The sequence below is a fragment of the Podarcis filfolensis genome (genome assembly GCF_964270895.1).
Source record: "Podarcis filfolensis genome assembly, chromosome: 6".
Lineage (NCBI taxonomy): Eukaryota > Metazoa > Chordata > Lepidosauria > Squamata > Lacertidae > Podarcis > Podarcis filfolensis.
Window position 1 is genome coordinate 67,936,585 of NC_139609.1, and position 16,003 is coordinate 67,952,587.

Here is a 16,003-nt window from a genome sequence, read left to right on the forward strand (position 1 = left end):
CTCCTAGCAAAGGCTTCTTGTGAAGCAACTGGGACAAGCCTTGTGGACAAGGAAGGACACTGACCATTCTGAAGGCTGAAGGTGGCTGAGGGGCCTCAGGAACAAGGAATGGTGGCTCCAAGTGCAAAAATGGAGGTATGCCAGTGTGGCAATATTGCTGGAAGTCCTCTGGCCTGCCTGTGGAAAGCTCCATCAGGTTGAGGTTCCACAGGCAGAATAGGTGCAGCAGGATGTGCACAGCACATATCAGGGATGAAGGGCACAGGGATACCATATCCTAAGTCCCAGTGAACTGATAGGGCAAAGGATTTAGGGGCTGGCAGCTCCTCCCAGCACACTGGTAAATACAGGTAATATTTACTCTTTAGTCATATAAATACTGGTAAATACAGGTAAATCTCGGCAATTCTGATTTCCACTCCTTTGGTAGCAGCAAAGGCACTTGCTGGTTTAACCAGGGGGGAACTAATGAAGCAGACTATGAGGGAAACTTCAGGAAGAGATACCCTCTGAAGTAAGTAGATGTTTCAAAAGAATCTATTCTTGTGACTGAGCCTCGGCACTAGAAGGTGAATGCTGGACTGAATATAGAGCTGGAGTAGGAACAAAGAGGCCTTTTGGCAGAGCTGTTGTCACCAATGCTTCTAAGGGTGCATCTGCTGGTTGACTAGTCCCTGAGTTCAAATGAAGCAGGCACCAGCAGCCTTTCCCTTTGGTACATGTGGCAGATTGCCACCCTTTCCCCATTGCCCTTCTTTTCTCCTATATGAACAAGAATTTAGATGAACACCATTATGGAACCTGAAGAGTGAGGCACACACTCCACAGCTGAGATTATGTAGGTTCCAGTGGCATTGTGAATATAGTGCACTGCATTTCACAGCAGCAATTGAGTCCACAGCAATTGAACACAGAAGTCAGGTAAGACGAACTGCAATAGCAATTCCAGTTGTTCCACCTGTAGTTAAATAGGTTGGTATGCTGCCTTTCAAAGTGGTTTAATCCTTACCTTTGTACATGAGAAGCACTTCCTCAAAGAAGATTTAACTCTTATACTCGGACTCTACAAGTTAGTGATTAAGGACTGAAGTTTTAGAAGTGGATTCTCAATATATTTGTCTCTAAAAAGAAAACAGATATTTAAAATACAAAGGCAAGTCTTAGAATAAACAATGTAGGAATCTGCAGATGTTCTAAAACAAGAGTTAACTGGAATTCATTGAAACCTTAAAATACCAGGCCAGCTGGGAAAATGTAACTTTTTTGATTTAAAACGTTTCAGTATTTGTTCACTTATGGTGTCACATCACAGCAGCCTTTGCTATCCGTTGACCTCATTGTATGGTTAAGCTGCCATAGTCCTTCAAATAGCATTCAACTCAAAGTCCTTCAAATAGCATTCAGCGGTTTTATTGTTCCCATTGGAACAATCTCCAGCTCAATCACATGCCAACCCCAATTTATAATTCACATTTTATGTGCCAGGTAAAAGGGTCCCTTTAAAAAAAAAGGATGCTTTGAACTAGCACCTCTCTATTGTGTGGTTCAACAGGATTAGGCTGCTTATTCCCCTTCATAGTGTCAGTATGAGATAGCATGAAGGTTGCTTTTTAAATCCCTGTCTCACTTCTACATTTTCTATTTTTTAATTCCTTTCAAATCAGTTTGAGAACCTTCTTTTCATTCCTTTGCATGCTACTACTTGCCACCACACCCCTTGAGTATTATTATTATTTAGGTGCTTTACTCATAAAAATGACAAAGCAATTTACAAACACAATGCAAACACTAAAACCAATGACAATTACCACAGTCATGAAAGTCTAAACAAAACAAATCCATCTATACAAATAAAAGACAAGTCCTGCAGATTCTGCCCCACCAAATACTTAGAAATCCTTTAAACTAAGGGCCAAAAGCCTAGGTAAGAAGGGAAATTCAATACTTTTTTCCCCTTAAGAAAAAAAAATATATGGAACAAGTGGAGCCACTGCTACCTGGCTGAGTGCAGAAACACAACTTTACAAAAATGGAAATAAGAGCAATGAAATAAAAACAGAAATTTGATTCCAACAAAAGGATGCCATTAGAAGCAAACACTGCATGAAACCATTGATTTGGAAACCATTTAATGAGAACAGAAATGTTTCCAATTAATATAATTTTTCTCATCACTTGCTATACAATCTTTGTCATTATTAACCACCCCACATCTCCTTCATTTGACTGAATTTCTAGAGTCCTGTTTTCACCAAGATGATCACTTGGTTCATTTCAGTTTTATGCTGCCATTTTCTTAAAGAACTGCAGTCCTACTTCCAAGCTGGGCTGTTAAATGCAGCCAAACTTAAACTATGTAATAGAAAAGCTCTGTAGTGCCAGTCTTGAAAAGGAAGGGAAGATTAAAAAGTAGAGCTTGAAGCCAAGCTGGCCTCTCATGAGAACCAGCGTATCCAATGATGTTCTTCCTCCTAGGAAGTTATCTTGGTCCAAACAGGCAATTACTTTAGGCATAGGCCTGTCCATCTGCTGGTGAGCAATCCTGAGAGCCCAAATTCAAGAGAGTCTCCTTTGCTTCTTTTGTTCTTCATATTCATTTAATCTCTTCTGAAAATATCCTGTGAATAAGAAACAAAATGCATCAATCACTACATATGGATTTCCCCACCTAAAGAACCTTGCCACACATTGCTTCCACATTGCAGTAAAATGTTAGGGACATAGGAAGTCAGGCCATTGATCCATCTAAATGCTGTCTTCACTGACAGGCAGTTCTGTCTGGAGGTGAGGAGCAGTGAATCAGTGGGGCAGTAAACCCCAAGAACAAGGGGATTGGGGTACTAGGACCCAGAAACCTAAATGTTCAGCGAAATCTAGGTAGATGAGTTCCACAACAGGTGTGCAGCAATTGTTTATTTGTTGCAGGGGATCCAGCTGTCAGAAGAACACTGGTGGGCATAATACTCATTTTTGCAGCATACAAACTTGGATGATTTCTCAGTGGGAAATGCCCCCCGTCCCCCCTGCTGCACCTAGCTCTCAACTGTGATAAGTAATTATGTATGGATTGTGGTTATGAGAAAGAAACTCCCAATTTATTCAGCCTGAAATGCGAGTCCTCATACGCAAACTATATTTATAAGGACTGTTTAAAGGAAGAATGCTTTCACTTATGCCAGTTTTACCTTCAACACTCTTCTTGTTCCTTTCTGCTTCTTGAATAAATAAGGAGAACATCTGCGTCTTCACAAACTTTTTCAGAAACTTGCGACTGGTCTTGGAGGTGAGGGCCTTGCAGAACGACCTCTCCTGGAAGCTGCCCTGACCATTCTTGCCCCATTTGATGTGTGCCGGATAGTGGCCAATTGTTTTGACGAAAAACTGCACGAAGGCGTCTGAAACACGTGTGTTGAGTTCCTCAGATGCTTGGGAGCAGGGAGAGAAAATGAGATAATGTACAGTTCAGGTCTAGCACAAATGTTGCTCCTTTCCCAAGCCTCAGGATACAGGACCAGACGGCCTTTTTGTCTGCCTGCCTCTCTGTCTCTCTTGTGTGTTTTCTTGCATGGAGAGAGTCAGCCAATACTTAACACGGATGCACACAAATGGTTCAATATATGCCCATTTATTATTGATTGCGTTTATATACCCCTTAATCCTTAGCATTTCTAAGAGGTGTACATAAAAATAAACCATGGAGAGAATAAAACAGTAAAGAGACACCATAAAGCTGAAGGCTGCCTTAAAATGCCTGCTACAATAAGGAAGAGCACCTGCCTAATCTCAGCTAGGTGGGAGTTCCACAGGTTTGGACCCACAACACAGAGTGCCCCATTCCTGGTGGTTACAAGCTATATTTCTGAGCCATGGGGAACAAACAACACAGACTCCCCAGAAGATCTCAGCGATCGGGCAGGGATATAAGGTATCAGGCGGTCATTAAGATATCCTGGACTCAAGATGTTAAGGGCCTTGCAGATTAATAGAAGAAGCTTGGTGACATATACAAATACACAGACCCCACGGAACAGACATTACTTATCCTTGCTGAGTTCTTCAGAGTTCTCAGACATTAATCTCTAATAGGGATTATGGAGAATTCACATGAACATAGGTACTCTTCACTCTCACAGCCCCTTTAATCAAAGAGCTTTAAAGCTCTGCATACTCATTTTCTTAATGAGGAAATGTCTACCACTTACACACAGTGGAGGCAGGATGGCGTATTAACTCATCAATTAACTGTGGCGTCCTTAAGTCATAAAACCCAATCCCCTACCATTAAACTGCTAAGGAGCTGTTGCCATGGAAACATAGGGCTCCAAAGGGAAGATCTACCTGCATCACTAGCTTGCATATAATCTATAATGGCAGAAAGAGCTAGAGATGCAAAATCATCTCCTCCATCTTTGGAAAGAAGGATCTCCTATCTGAGCTCATCCGGCCAAGGACAGCCATTTTGGAGCCCTTCCCTCATAACATTTCCCAAATACAGTGCTACCTCAGGTTACATATGCTTCAGGTTACATACACTTCAGGTTACAGACTCCACTAACCCAGAAATAGTGCCTTGGGTTAAGAACTTTGCTTCAGGATGAGAATAGAAATTGTGCAGCGGCAGCACAGCAGCAGCAGGAGGCCCCATTAGCTAAAGTGGTACCTCAGGTTAAGAACAGTTTCAGGTTAAGAACGGACCTCCAGAACGAATTAAGTTCTTAACCTGAGATACCACTGTAGCTCTGTTTTATGTATATAAAGGGAGACGAAGACAGGCAGGCTTACTTTGTACATTGTTGTTCATCGTGGGCAGAGAGGACAGCATCTCGCTTTGCAGCTTGGCAGGCAAAATCTCTTCTTCGTCACCAACCTGCAGAATTATTAACAGGGAAGTTTAGACAACAGCCGGCCACTGAAAAGCAGCAGATGTGAGGACAAGGGGCTGTCACTAAAAAATAACCCCTTTCTGATGGTACTTTCAGGTCTGCAGGGCTATAAACACGTCTTGCCACTAGCTCCCCCAAGACACATTCTGCACAATGTACAGACAGATGTAATTTATATGTGTCAGGGAACTGCCATCGGCACAGAGGTGAGAGATAGAGGGGGAATTGTGTTACAGAAAGCCTCCGAAAATCTTGCGAAGCAGTTCCTGTTCTGGCGAGGAGGAAAGCCCCACCTCCAGTGGAGAAGAGGTGCAAGGACCAGAGGATGCTAGAAAGAGCCTTAACACCGCACCTGAGCAAGCCGGACAGGAGGGAAGCACGCCCCTGCCAACGCCCATCATGCACAGTAGCTTGAGGCGCAGGGAGGGGCGGAAAAGGCTGGGGGTGATGAATCGTTTATGTTGGGGGAGGTACAAGAACAGACCACTCCCTGATTCTGCTAGCGATTGAGCCAGACATGAACTTATGACACTCTTCACTGTAAATATTTTGCACCAAAATAAAGCCTGTAAAAGACAGGTCGGAGTCCTGCCTGGTTACTCTCGAGCAACCACAACAGCATCTGACAGCATGGATATGCAGTCTCTCATTAGCTATCAACAGGAGCCATCTCATGGTATCAGAGAGGGTACTAAGGAGAACAGAAAGATTATCTCACAAAGAAACCAAGAAACAGGTAGCATGACAACCTGAGAGCTGGATTTGCCATCAGATTATACTGGCCTAGCCTGGCAGAGTGAAGACTGTCTAAATGATCCCAGGGTGTTGTCTGAAAGCACATGGTCTAGTAATGTTTTGGAGGCTAGGCAGGTCGGAGTTTGGTTAAAATGCTATTTCTATTCCAAACAATTCCAATACTTAACGATACACGATGTCTGAATGATTGGCAAAAAGATCTGTCTAAGTTTATTTGGAGGGAGAAGAAACCATGGATAAAACATTAGACTCTTATTGACATAAAAGACAGAGGAGACCCAAGGATAATGTTGGATTTGGATTGAACTTACCAATTTTAAGAAATTTCCTTTGCACAGATCAACAAGGAGCACCTAAAAAGGTAAAAATAAAATAAGATCCAGCTTTATTTATCCAGAGCTACTTTAAGAATGAGCAAACTATCCAGAGAATGTTCAAAATTGGAAGGATGGAAGAATGCAGGGGATTCAGAAGGCAGTGGCTTCAACCATGTTGTGCCAAAACACTCACTGACATTGAGGGTTCTGATGCCCAGTAATCATGGGAGTTTTAATTTTTATTATCTGCATTGATTAGTCACTTTATACAAAATAAAAAGTCCCAAAGCAACTTGACAAGATATAAATACAACAAATAAAAGCAATTCAAAACAAGAAAAGTGTGGAACAATGAACAATAGAAAATATATGAAACAGACATTCAGTAGAATATTATAAGGCCTACCCAACCTGCTAAAATATGAACAGCACTGTAAAAGGCAAATTAATTATCAAAAGCTTGAGCACACAAAAGTCTCAGCCTGACACCTAAAGACTGACAAAGACGGTGTCAGGCACATCTCCCCGAGTATCCCACAGACTGCACTGGGGGGCACCACTGAAAAAGCCCATTCTTGTGTGGCCACACTCTGTACTTACTACTGGCAAGGCACATGGGAAAAAGCATCTGATGAAGACCAGAGGATATGGACTAGTTCATATGGAGAGGAGTCCTTGAGGATTTTCTTGTTTTGGGTTTCTTTGGTTTATTTCAAGGTTTTGATGAAAGTTCCTTTGAGGGGTTTGAGTCAGGCCAAAAGGTGTAAACTGACTCCATCATTAAATTAAACCAGGAGCCAAAGTGAAATATTTGCACGGGAAAAAAATCTAGGCATACTGTAGTTGGATGGAACAACCAACATTGATTTTATGAGAGCCAAATGACCATGCCAAGCCTTTAAGATGACATGGAACTGGATATGAAGGTGAAAGTGATGAAGAATAGCAGCCTTGCCAGCAGGAGGACATAGGTGGACACCACGAATGCCCATCTTGGGTGCTGTGATAGCCCCAAATACAGAGTCATGTTTTGCTCTCCTGCCATTCAGTGCCACTTTCCCCTTACTCAGAGACATGAAGGACAGTACCTCTTCCATGGGTTGCTCCTGAACCTCATCTAGGTAGCGCTTCTGGATCCCAACCATGAAGGGTGTGGGGCAGCAGACGGTGCTGAGAAGCTGCTCTGGAACCACCGGGATGTACGTATGGGCCCAGGTGAAGGGGTAAAGAAGAGCTGCAGCTGCATGGATGCACTTGGAAAGGGAGCTGAAAAGGGAGTCATAATGCTGATGAGATTATTACAGTGGTACCTCTGGTTACGTACTTAATTCGTTCTGGAGGTCCGTTCTTAACCTGAAACTGTTCTTAACCTGAAGCACCACTTTAGCTAATGGGGCCTCCTGCTGCTGCACCGCTGCGCGATTTCTGTTCTCATCCTGAAGCAAAGTTCTTAACCCAAGGTACTATTTCTGGGTTAGCGGAGTCCGTAACCTGAAGCGTATGTAACCCAAGGTACCACTGTACTGAGAAACACTCAGAAAGGTTAGGTGCACACCAGGCAGGAATCTATTGAACATGGCGCACAAATACCCTTATTTCATTACTTTCATTTCACGCCAGTAGAGAGGGCCAAACAAAGTGGCTAGATGGGCCACATTCAGTTATCCTCCACTCCAATCTACGCCAACAGGGAAATAAATTCTGAATAATCACTACACTTCCTGACAGTACAAGCAACAAAGTCATCCCACTGATTTCAGTGGGGCTGAAGCGCAGTTAGTTTTCGGCCTAGACTGAAGCCAAGGTATTCACCTGAGTTCCTCGGCCAGGAATACTATCCGTCGTTCCAGCACTGCAGAGGCAAATATCTGGAGGATCTTCTCGGGACTGAGGCACTGAAAGAGGGCCTGAAATTCCACGTGTTCCAAGTGAGAGTCCAGAGGCCGTGTCAGCTCAATATGCTGTGAGGAAGAAAGCAAGACATGGCAGGATGACTATGTTCATCTATGGAGACAGGAATGGGTGCATTTTGTATCATAGGCTTAGCAAAAAACACTCCCCGTTTCCCCCACACACTATCTCCAGCTACTCAATGAAGAGGAATCATTATGATCAACTAAAATTACTGCCCTAGAATTCAACCTAAATGCCCTTTTTGAATGTAACACTAAACTATGATTTTACATTATGTGCACAAGGAGCAGCAAGTCTTGGGCTTGAGTTCTACGTTACATATGAACTCGGGAGAACTAAGGCTTGTTCAAATAGACCAAGATCATCAAACGGTGAATTATTATCCAGATTCGTTCTCAGTTAGTTTAAACAAACCAGAGTCCCCATGAGTTTGGACACAGTGAGAGAATCCAATTAGCTTAAATGTTTCTTATCTCCTTGTAGCTACACCAGGGAAGAGAGAGAAGGAACGGCACTTGAGCTCCAGGCTTGCTGCTGCTTGTAGCTTGTTTTAGACAACAGTTTCATATATTTTATTTACTTCCATAGTATAATGCTAATTTTCGCCTGCAGAGGGCAGTGTGCAAACATTCCTGCTACACCAGTGGCACCGCAAGACTCCGGTGTCTGCAAATCCACAAGCTGAGACAGCCAACAAGCCAGGCCATATGCACACACCTGACACCTGCCAGGATACATTTAATAGGTAAAACAAGAGCAAGCTGTGCACAGAGGGTGGGCCTCAACCACTTGCAGTTTCGTGAGGCAGAGCATAGGCTTAAAAGAGCATCTCCCGAGTGGAATGGAACTGGTGTGAATGGGGTAGGCTGGGCAAACACCTCCTCCACTCCCTTTGCTTGCCATGAGGGATGGTGGATAAATTTGATCCAGTTTGCGTTTCAAACTGAATTTGCCAAATCTGCGCTTTCTGAAGCAAAATACAAACAGAAGCACAGCTGTCGTTCAAAATTCGAACTTACCTGAATTTGGAGGTGCAGTGATCCCAAGAATGCACATATTGTTGGGAAAATGTGCATTTAAAATCTTTGCGAAAATACCATACAATAGTCCATTATATTTGGGAAAATGTGCACATTATTCAAAAGCGTGTGTGTGTGTGTGTGTGTGTGTTTACTGAGAGAAATTAAACAAAAAAAGCTGACTAATTTTCACAAGGATTTAAATAATAATAATAATAATAACTGCAATTTGCTGCAGAAATGTGGAGAACTGAATTTCAGATCGGAAAAAGGAGAACCTGAGAACCCAAACTGACATATCCTTCCACAGGCTACTTGCCATTCAGCAACATCAGTCAATGTCTAGAGGCAGCCCATTTGCCATCATCACTGACTGGAGAGCAGAGAGACAGCCAGGAAGGAAGGAGGACTGTGCCAACTTTGGCTGCAATCACATGCACACACTTACTTTTGAGTATGTCCCATTAAAACCAGTGGAATGCACATCTATTTCCTCCTCTTAAGCCTGTCATTTGCCCATAAACCTTTATTTTAAAAGGCAACAGTGGTGCAACAGCTTCAGTAACCTTTGGACTTTCCATACTGCAAGTGACTCACTACAGCCAAGGCAGAGAAGCAAATGCTTGATTCCAGGCAGAACTAACTATTCTTGTTTATTTTGCAAGCTTAGGGTGGAATGCAGTGTAGTCCTAACAAGATCATTTCATGGGCGCAGGCATTTCTGCAACATTCCCCTCTCTCCTCTCCTGCACTGTTCTGGGGGTTCCCCTGACCCTCTAGAGCAGACCTGGGGGAGATGGGAGGGTGGGAGTGCAGGGGGAGGCAAGGGCGGGCAAAGTTCTGCTGTGCTACTGACAGTCCTTGTGCTGGCTTCTGCTAGCAGATAAAAGGTAAAGGTAAAGGGACCCCTGACCATTAAGTCCAGTCGTGACCAACTCTGGGGTTGAGGCGCTCATCTCACTTTATTGGCCAAGGGAGCTGGCGTACAGCTTCCGGGTCATGTGGCCAGCATGACTAAGCTGCTTCTGGCGAACCAGAGCAGCGCATGGAAACTGCGTTTACCTTCCCGCTGGAGCGGTACCTATTTATCTACTTGCACTTTGATGTGCTTTCAAACTGCTAGGTTGGCAGGAGCAGGGACAGAGCGATGGGAGCTCACCCTGTCGCGGGGATTCAAACCGCCAACCTTCTGATCAGCAAGTCCTAGGCTCTGTGGTTTAACCCACAGTGCCACCCGCGTCCCTTCTCCTAGCAGGACTGGGTAGTTAAAACCCAGATCTTAATTCCAGCTGCCCACCAAGAACATACAAGAGAGACAATGGCCTGCTCAAAAGTGGCAGAAATGTGGGATGAGGTGTTCTCTTCTCTTTGATAACTAAACTAACTATTAAGCCATCATTCCACCTGACACTTTTGAACCTGTATATGGAAACAGAACAGGGTCTGAAAAGCAAGTAATTTATTTCTCATCTCTTAACAGTAGCTCGGGGCTCTATTACCAAATCCTGGAAGTCCATCAGTCTTAATAATTTGGATTGCTGGTACTTTAAGGTTTGGCAAATTGCCCTTCTTGAAAAGATATCTCATAAACTACAAGCATCTAAAGGGCAGAGCTGGAATGAGGTTTTTTTTTGTTACGTGGCATGGTTTTATTTCTGAAACGAATACTGAGGTCCATGGTCACTCGCTGCCATCAGCTTGTGCAAACATATGGTGCATCTAAGATGTTATAGAAGCTTTATTCTCAATAATGATGGAATTCACAGGTGGAGAATACTTTATTTTTCCATATCTTTATTATGGGCAAAGGGAAGTTTTGCAGGAGTTAATACTTTATTACCCCTCTGAGGCCGTGCTTTATCTTTGTACTTTTGTCTTTTCAGGCTGTGATGCTTTATGGGTTATAATGTTATATTCTTTTTATTTCTTTTGCTCCTTTTTTGGGCTAACAAATAAATGATTATTTTGTTAAAATAAAATACAAAATAGACCATAGTAATCCCAGCCAAAGTGGCCAGAAAAAAGGCACATGGACTCAGAAAAAGCTTTTTGACAATTTGCACAGAGAAGACAAATCTGTGTGGTAGGTCCAAAAGTACACACTATATACACCATACAGGACTTGCTGTAGGTTTGCCTGCCCTTCCATCGCCATTCTGTTTCCTCCTGACATTGCAGTGTGCAGCAGGCAGATGCTCTGCCTGTCCTGTCAGAATCAGTAGACCTCTGAATACCAGTTGCTATGAGCTCCAGGTATGGAGAGTGTTGCTGTGTTCAGCCCCTGCTTTCCCACAGGCATCTATTTAGGCATTATAAAACCAGGAGGTTGGAGGAGGCGGGCCTTTTCCCACTTTTCATGCTTTAAATGATCTGGTTTTTAAATTTATTTTCAAAGCACAATGACGTTTATTCCATTTGTTCCCCCTTTCTCGTTTTTAAAAAGCAGAATCATTCTTTAAAACATTTCACAACTATTCCCGTAATGGGGTGAGAAAATGTAGTTTAGTGACAATAACGTAATTCCAGCCACTCTTGTCTTGCCCTAGGGTCAGCTTCCACCACAAAGATGAGAAACTGGCTCTTCCCTGAGCAAAGTCTGCAATGCAAACAAAAGGAACTGGTTTCCCGAGCAAACTCCTGCAGAGGAGGTTTATACATGTGCACAAAAGCCAGCAAGGGCACTTCCACAAGGGTGTGACTGCTGAAATAATCCGTTTTCTGTGCGCAGTTTCTCCTTCTCTATAAAAGTCAAGTCAAAAAGTGTCTGGTGGAAACATACTGCTATGCCCATTTAAGGATAATGAACAGACGCTGGTGCTTTTGAGGAAAATGCAGGCTGCACTCACTATCTAACTCTTCCAGCTGCCTTAAACATTGAGCAAGCCAGGAAATCATACCAGAATTTCATTCTCTGGCAGCTGAAAGAAACAAACTTTTGACATCATAACAGGAAGTCAAAACTCACTAGCACGGAGCGCTTTGTGGCCAAGGACCTAACGAATATTTCTAACTAAGAGGACCTCTCCCTAGGGAGGAAACTTGCTATGGGCTAGAAGAGATGCCAGACACATTAGAGGGCAGGTCTCTTACACCTTTCATGGTTGCATCAAAGAGGAAATTTGGGTAGGTGCTGTTGTCATGTCCTAGTACGGCAGGAGGGAATCTACATCTGCCCAAATCTGTGCAAATATTAAAATGTACACAAGTCCTGTCCTCCACTGTATCTGGCAACTTTTTACAAAGTAGAAAACCACATTCCCATCCCATTGTAGGGAATTTCTTGCACTGTGATTCAGCATGCCAATATCAATCCAAACCACTCATGCTGTTATGATCAGACAAGCAATACTAATGAGGCAGGTAGATGCAGAAGCAGTCACAGATTTTTGATTTCTAATACAGTGGTACCTCAGATTAAGTACTTAATTCGTTCTGAAGGTCCATACTTAACCTGAAACTGTTCTTAACTTGAAGCACCACTTTAGCTAATGGGGCCTCTTGCTGCCGCCGCGCTGCCGGAGCACAATTTCTGTTCTCATCCTGAAGCAAAGTTCTTAACCTGAAGCACTATTTCTGGGTTAGTGGAGTCTGTAACCTGAAGCGTATGTAACCTGAGGCGTATGTAACCTGAGGTACCACTGTAGTTATAAAGGACAGGGTGTTTTTGGCAGGTATGACTGTAATAAAAACTACACCTACATAAATTTCCTCTCCTATGCAACTGTTAATAGCCTAGGAGTCTTTTCTTGTCCTCCTGAATGACAGTAGTGGAGCACACTCTTTGCATACAGATTCAATCCATCACCTGTCCAGGTGGAATGAAGGTCAGGTAGTATGTGACATGAAAGGCCTATTTCTGAGATCCTAGAGCAGCAGTGGGAAACCTGTGGCCCTTCCCAGCATCCCAAAATTATTGCCCATAATGGAGGCAGCTGATGGGAGTTGGAGCCCAACAACACCAGGAGGAGCACAAGTTCCCCACCCCAGTCCCAGAGAACCACTTTCAGTCAAAACAAACAACAGGCAAATAGCCTGACCTGGTATAGGATACTTTCCAAAGTTCCTGACTGTGGGGACTTAAGCCTCTCAAGGCATACACTGGACAATTCATATGTCTAATCTTCCCATGCCAATTGAGTTTTCTTCCCCTGCCTCCTATCTCAACTGCAGTGTGCTTGCAGTGGAGAAGTCATCAGTTTTGTTAGTCATACCACTTTCTGAAGTGAAAAATTGTGGTTTGTGTCCATGACTAACAACCCATGTGGTCCATGGGTTTCAAGATGATAAAATCCAGGCAGACACATATAAACAAAAGTTAGCCACATAAAGGCTCACTTCAAATGTAGTGCAGATGTATGTTTTGTGATGCTAACCATAGTTAAGTGAGCAACCCATTTTAGTTTCCAGGTGTACAACGGGCAAACCATAGTTTAGAGCTTCTTGACCAGTCCCTTCCATCTATCCACCATTCCTTTTCCTAAATTCACTGCCATCTCCACTGTGTAGTAGTCTCTTCAGGAGGAAGCATGGCCCTTAGAGTGGTTTGTCAATGCTCTGTGAATTGGGATGTAATGCGAAACCATAGCTCAAACTGCAACTTGCAGACCAGCTTCAAACCATGGCTTCAGCACCTGGTTTATCCCCAAGAACTACGTTTTTGGGGCAGGTTTGGGTTCAGATGTTAACATGAAACCATGACATTCAGACCATGGTTTCAAGTTAACATCTGAACCCAGCCACAGAGTGTTTTGTGATCACCAGCTCCTGCCTTATTGCACTCCCTGCTGAACTACCACCATTACTGACTTACCGTATTTTTCGCCCCATAGGACGCACTTTTTCCCCTCCAAAAATGAAGGGGAAATGTGTGCGCGTCCTATGGGGCGAATGCAGGCTTCGCGCAGATCTCCGTAAGCCTTGGGAGCCCGCGCCGGGCTCCCACGGCTTGCGGAGAGTTGCCTGCATGCCGAAGGCTGCAGAGAGTTGCCTGTTCTGGGGGCTGGGGTGGGGGAAGCTCGGGCTTCCCCTGCCCCAGCCCCGTGCCTGGGGGGGGGGATAAATTTTTTCCCCTTTATTTCCCCCCCAAAAAACTAGGTGCGCCTTATGGGACGGGTGAAAAATACGTTATTTACTAGTCATGATAGAACCAGCTGAGGTTATTATCAGCAGCTACAAACCTCTGTCCCTGAGTCGGGGATGAAGCTTTTAATGGTGACCGTTTTCCCTGGTGCTGGAAAAGGGGATTCCCGGAGACCCTGCATAAAGGGGTAGATGACAGCTGCAGAGATCTGCCGCCTTTTCTCCACCTCATCCAAAATCTAATGGGAAAAAAGAAGGGTATCAGTCGCTTGACAGCCACTCCGAATCTGCTTGCACCTCTCCAGGGACTTACCAAAGAAAGAGAATTCTCAGCAAGGAAGCCATATTATGATGCACAAGACTTAATTCTGCTTCTTTCATCTTCGACATCTTGGTGTCAACTCCTCTTGTAAACTGCCTTTCCTCTAAGGGCATCTCATCCTCCCAACCACTCTGCAAGACTGGGGAGCTTGAGCGGCAGTGCTTCCCATACCTAGGTTACTGTACCACACTGGCTCTTAATTTTAATAATGATGTGCAGAGCACATTTCCACTGATCAATAGGTAAGGACACCTGGGATTACAAGGCATGACATCTAGGCGAGATGGAGCCTCTTTCTTTGTACTGGTTCCTCATAAGGGGAATACCAGAAGTTGGTAGATTTAAACATGGAATAACAACACAAGCAATTCTGAGCCAAATCTATTTTTCTGTATGTGCTGAAGAGTAAAAGGGATGACTGGGGTGTGGGGAGAGATAGTCCAGAACTCCTACCTTTGAAAACAGGCCAAAACAACCCAGGCAGCTTACAATGCAGTAAACCTCTGGAAGACGTGCACCTCGTCCAGATGGCTGAAAAAATCATTTTGCACAAAGGTTAACCACCACAAAATGTCATGTTCAAACTGCATGTTTATAGTATGCAAATACACAAAAACATTCCTATAGCAACAAGAAGAGGTTAAGTCACTAAACACAACTTTCAAGGCCCCTAAACTGAATTGTTGGTTATGGAGTGGTGAAAGCAAAAATACAGGGCTATTTGCAACAAGCCTCTTTGGGTTGGGGTGTATTTCTTCTTTTCTGCAGCAGATGGAACACATTTTGTCATCTAGGATGATAAGGACAGAAAGAAAGCCCCGAACACTAGACCAGTTTGAACGCCCTCCTGCTCTCTCTCAAGATCAACAAGACACCAGCTTAACTCACTGAACACAGAAGAAAAGTGAATTCTGGATGACCCAGTTTTGTGAAAATCACCCTCGGAACTTGAAAATTGGGTTTAGCAACAGGAAGCAATGCAGTTTCACTATGCCAACAGAGGGGGAGAGGGGAATCTCCTGGTTTTTTTATAAGCTAACTAAACAGTTTATTTCTAAATTTAGCCGAGTCCTGATTAAGTCGCACTGCGCATTTCCATGAAGCATCCTCATGACACAAAATGAGCCTCAAGTGATTTCCTTTCCCCCCTTACCCACAGCCTGAGACATGAGAATTTAGTAGATGTGAAATAAACCGGATGGTGAACAGATGGTTAAGCTCTTTGTCACCATAGAAAACAACCTAAGCTGTGGAGGGACCAAGTATAAACAGCTCTGCATGGATGAATATTGACTGGGCAGAAGGCATCTGCGTGGTGTTTCCTTTGGAGCTCTGACATGCTAAGGCTGAAGCCCCAAACCCACCTATTGCGGAGCAAGCTGCATTAAGTTAAGTAACTTCTGAGTAAAATGTGCATAGGACTTGTGCTGCCAAGTGAGAGCAAACTGTCACTGCATGTAGGACATAGCACCTGGACACAACCATGGCAGGTTTCCTGGTAGTCCACATGACAAATCAATAGAAATCAGCATGCAAGTCCACTGCAATGAGATACCTACTTTTGGGGACTGGAGAGGCGGGGCGACACTGCTTCCTGAACTTCTGGTTTCACACTAAAGCACTGAAACAGGCACAAGGAAAGCTTCCCTGGGCACACGCCCTGGTTCTGAGTCCGGAGTTTCCTCAGAACACAGGTAGGAGCAATGATGGCAT

The 16,003-nt window shown here is 43.9% G+C and overlaps 1 protein-coding gene across 3 annotated transcripts in view; it reads right to left on the reverse strand.

Moving 5' to 3' along the window:
- Positions 1–2,112: 2,112 nt before the first annotated feature.
- The window catches only part of DENND2D (DENN domain containing 2D), a gene marked incomplete at its 5' end in the record, with an annotated part of 32,958 nt that continues 19,067 nt past the window's right edge, over positions 2,113–16,003 (reverse strand). Inside the window, 8 exons of one of the 3 annotated variants that reach the window (XR_014549027.1) lie at positions 2,113–2,618; positions 3,186–4,497; positions 4,733–4,867; positions 5,951–5,992; positions 7,045–7,222; positions 7,769–7,917; positions 14,067–14,207; positions 14,744–14,821. Coding sequence is in view for 2 of the 3 variants with exons in the window: in XM_083617454.1 (XP_083473580.1) it covers positions 2,557–2,618; positions 3,186–3,425; positions 4,783–4,867; positions 5,951–5,992; positions 7,045–7,222; positions 7,769–7,917; positions 14,067–14,207; positions 14,744–14,821 (975 nt within the window). The remainder of the gene's footprint in view (positions 2,619–3,185; positions 4,498–4,732; positions 4,868–5,950; positions 5,993–7,044; positions 7,223–7,768; positions 7,918–14,066; positions 14,208–14,743; positions 14,822–16,003) is intronic. The other 2 variants (XM_083617455.1, XM_083617454.1) reach the window with 2 other exon arrangements.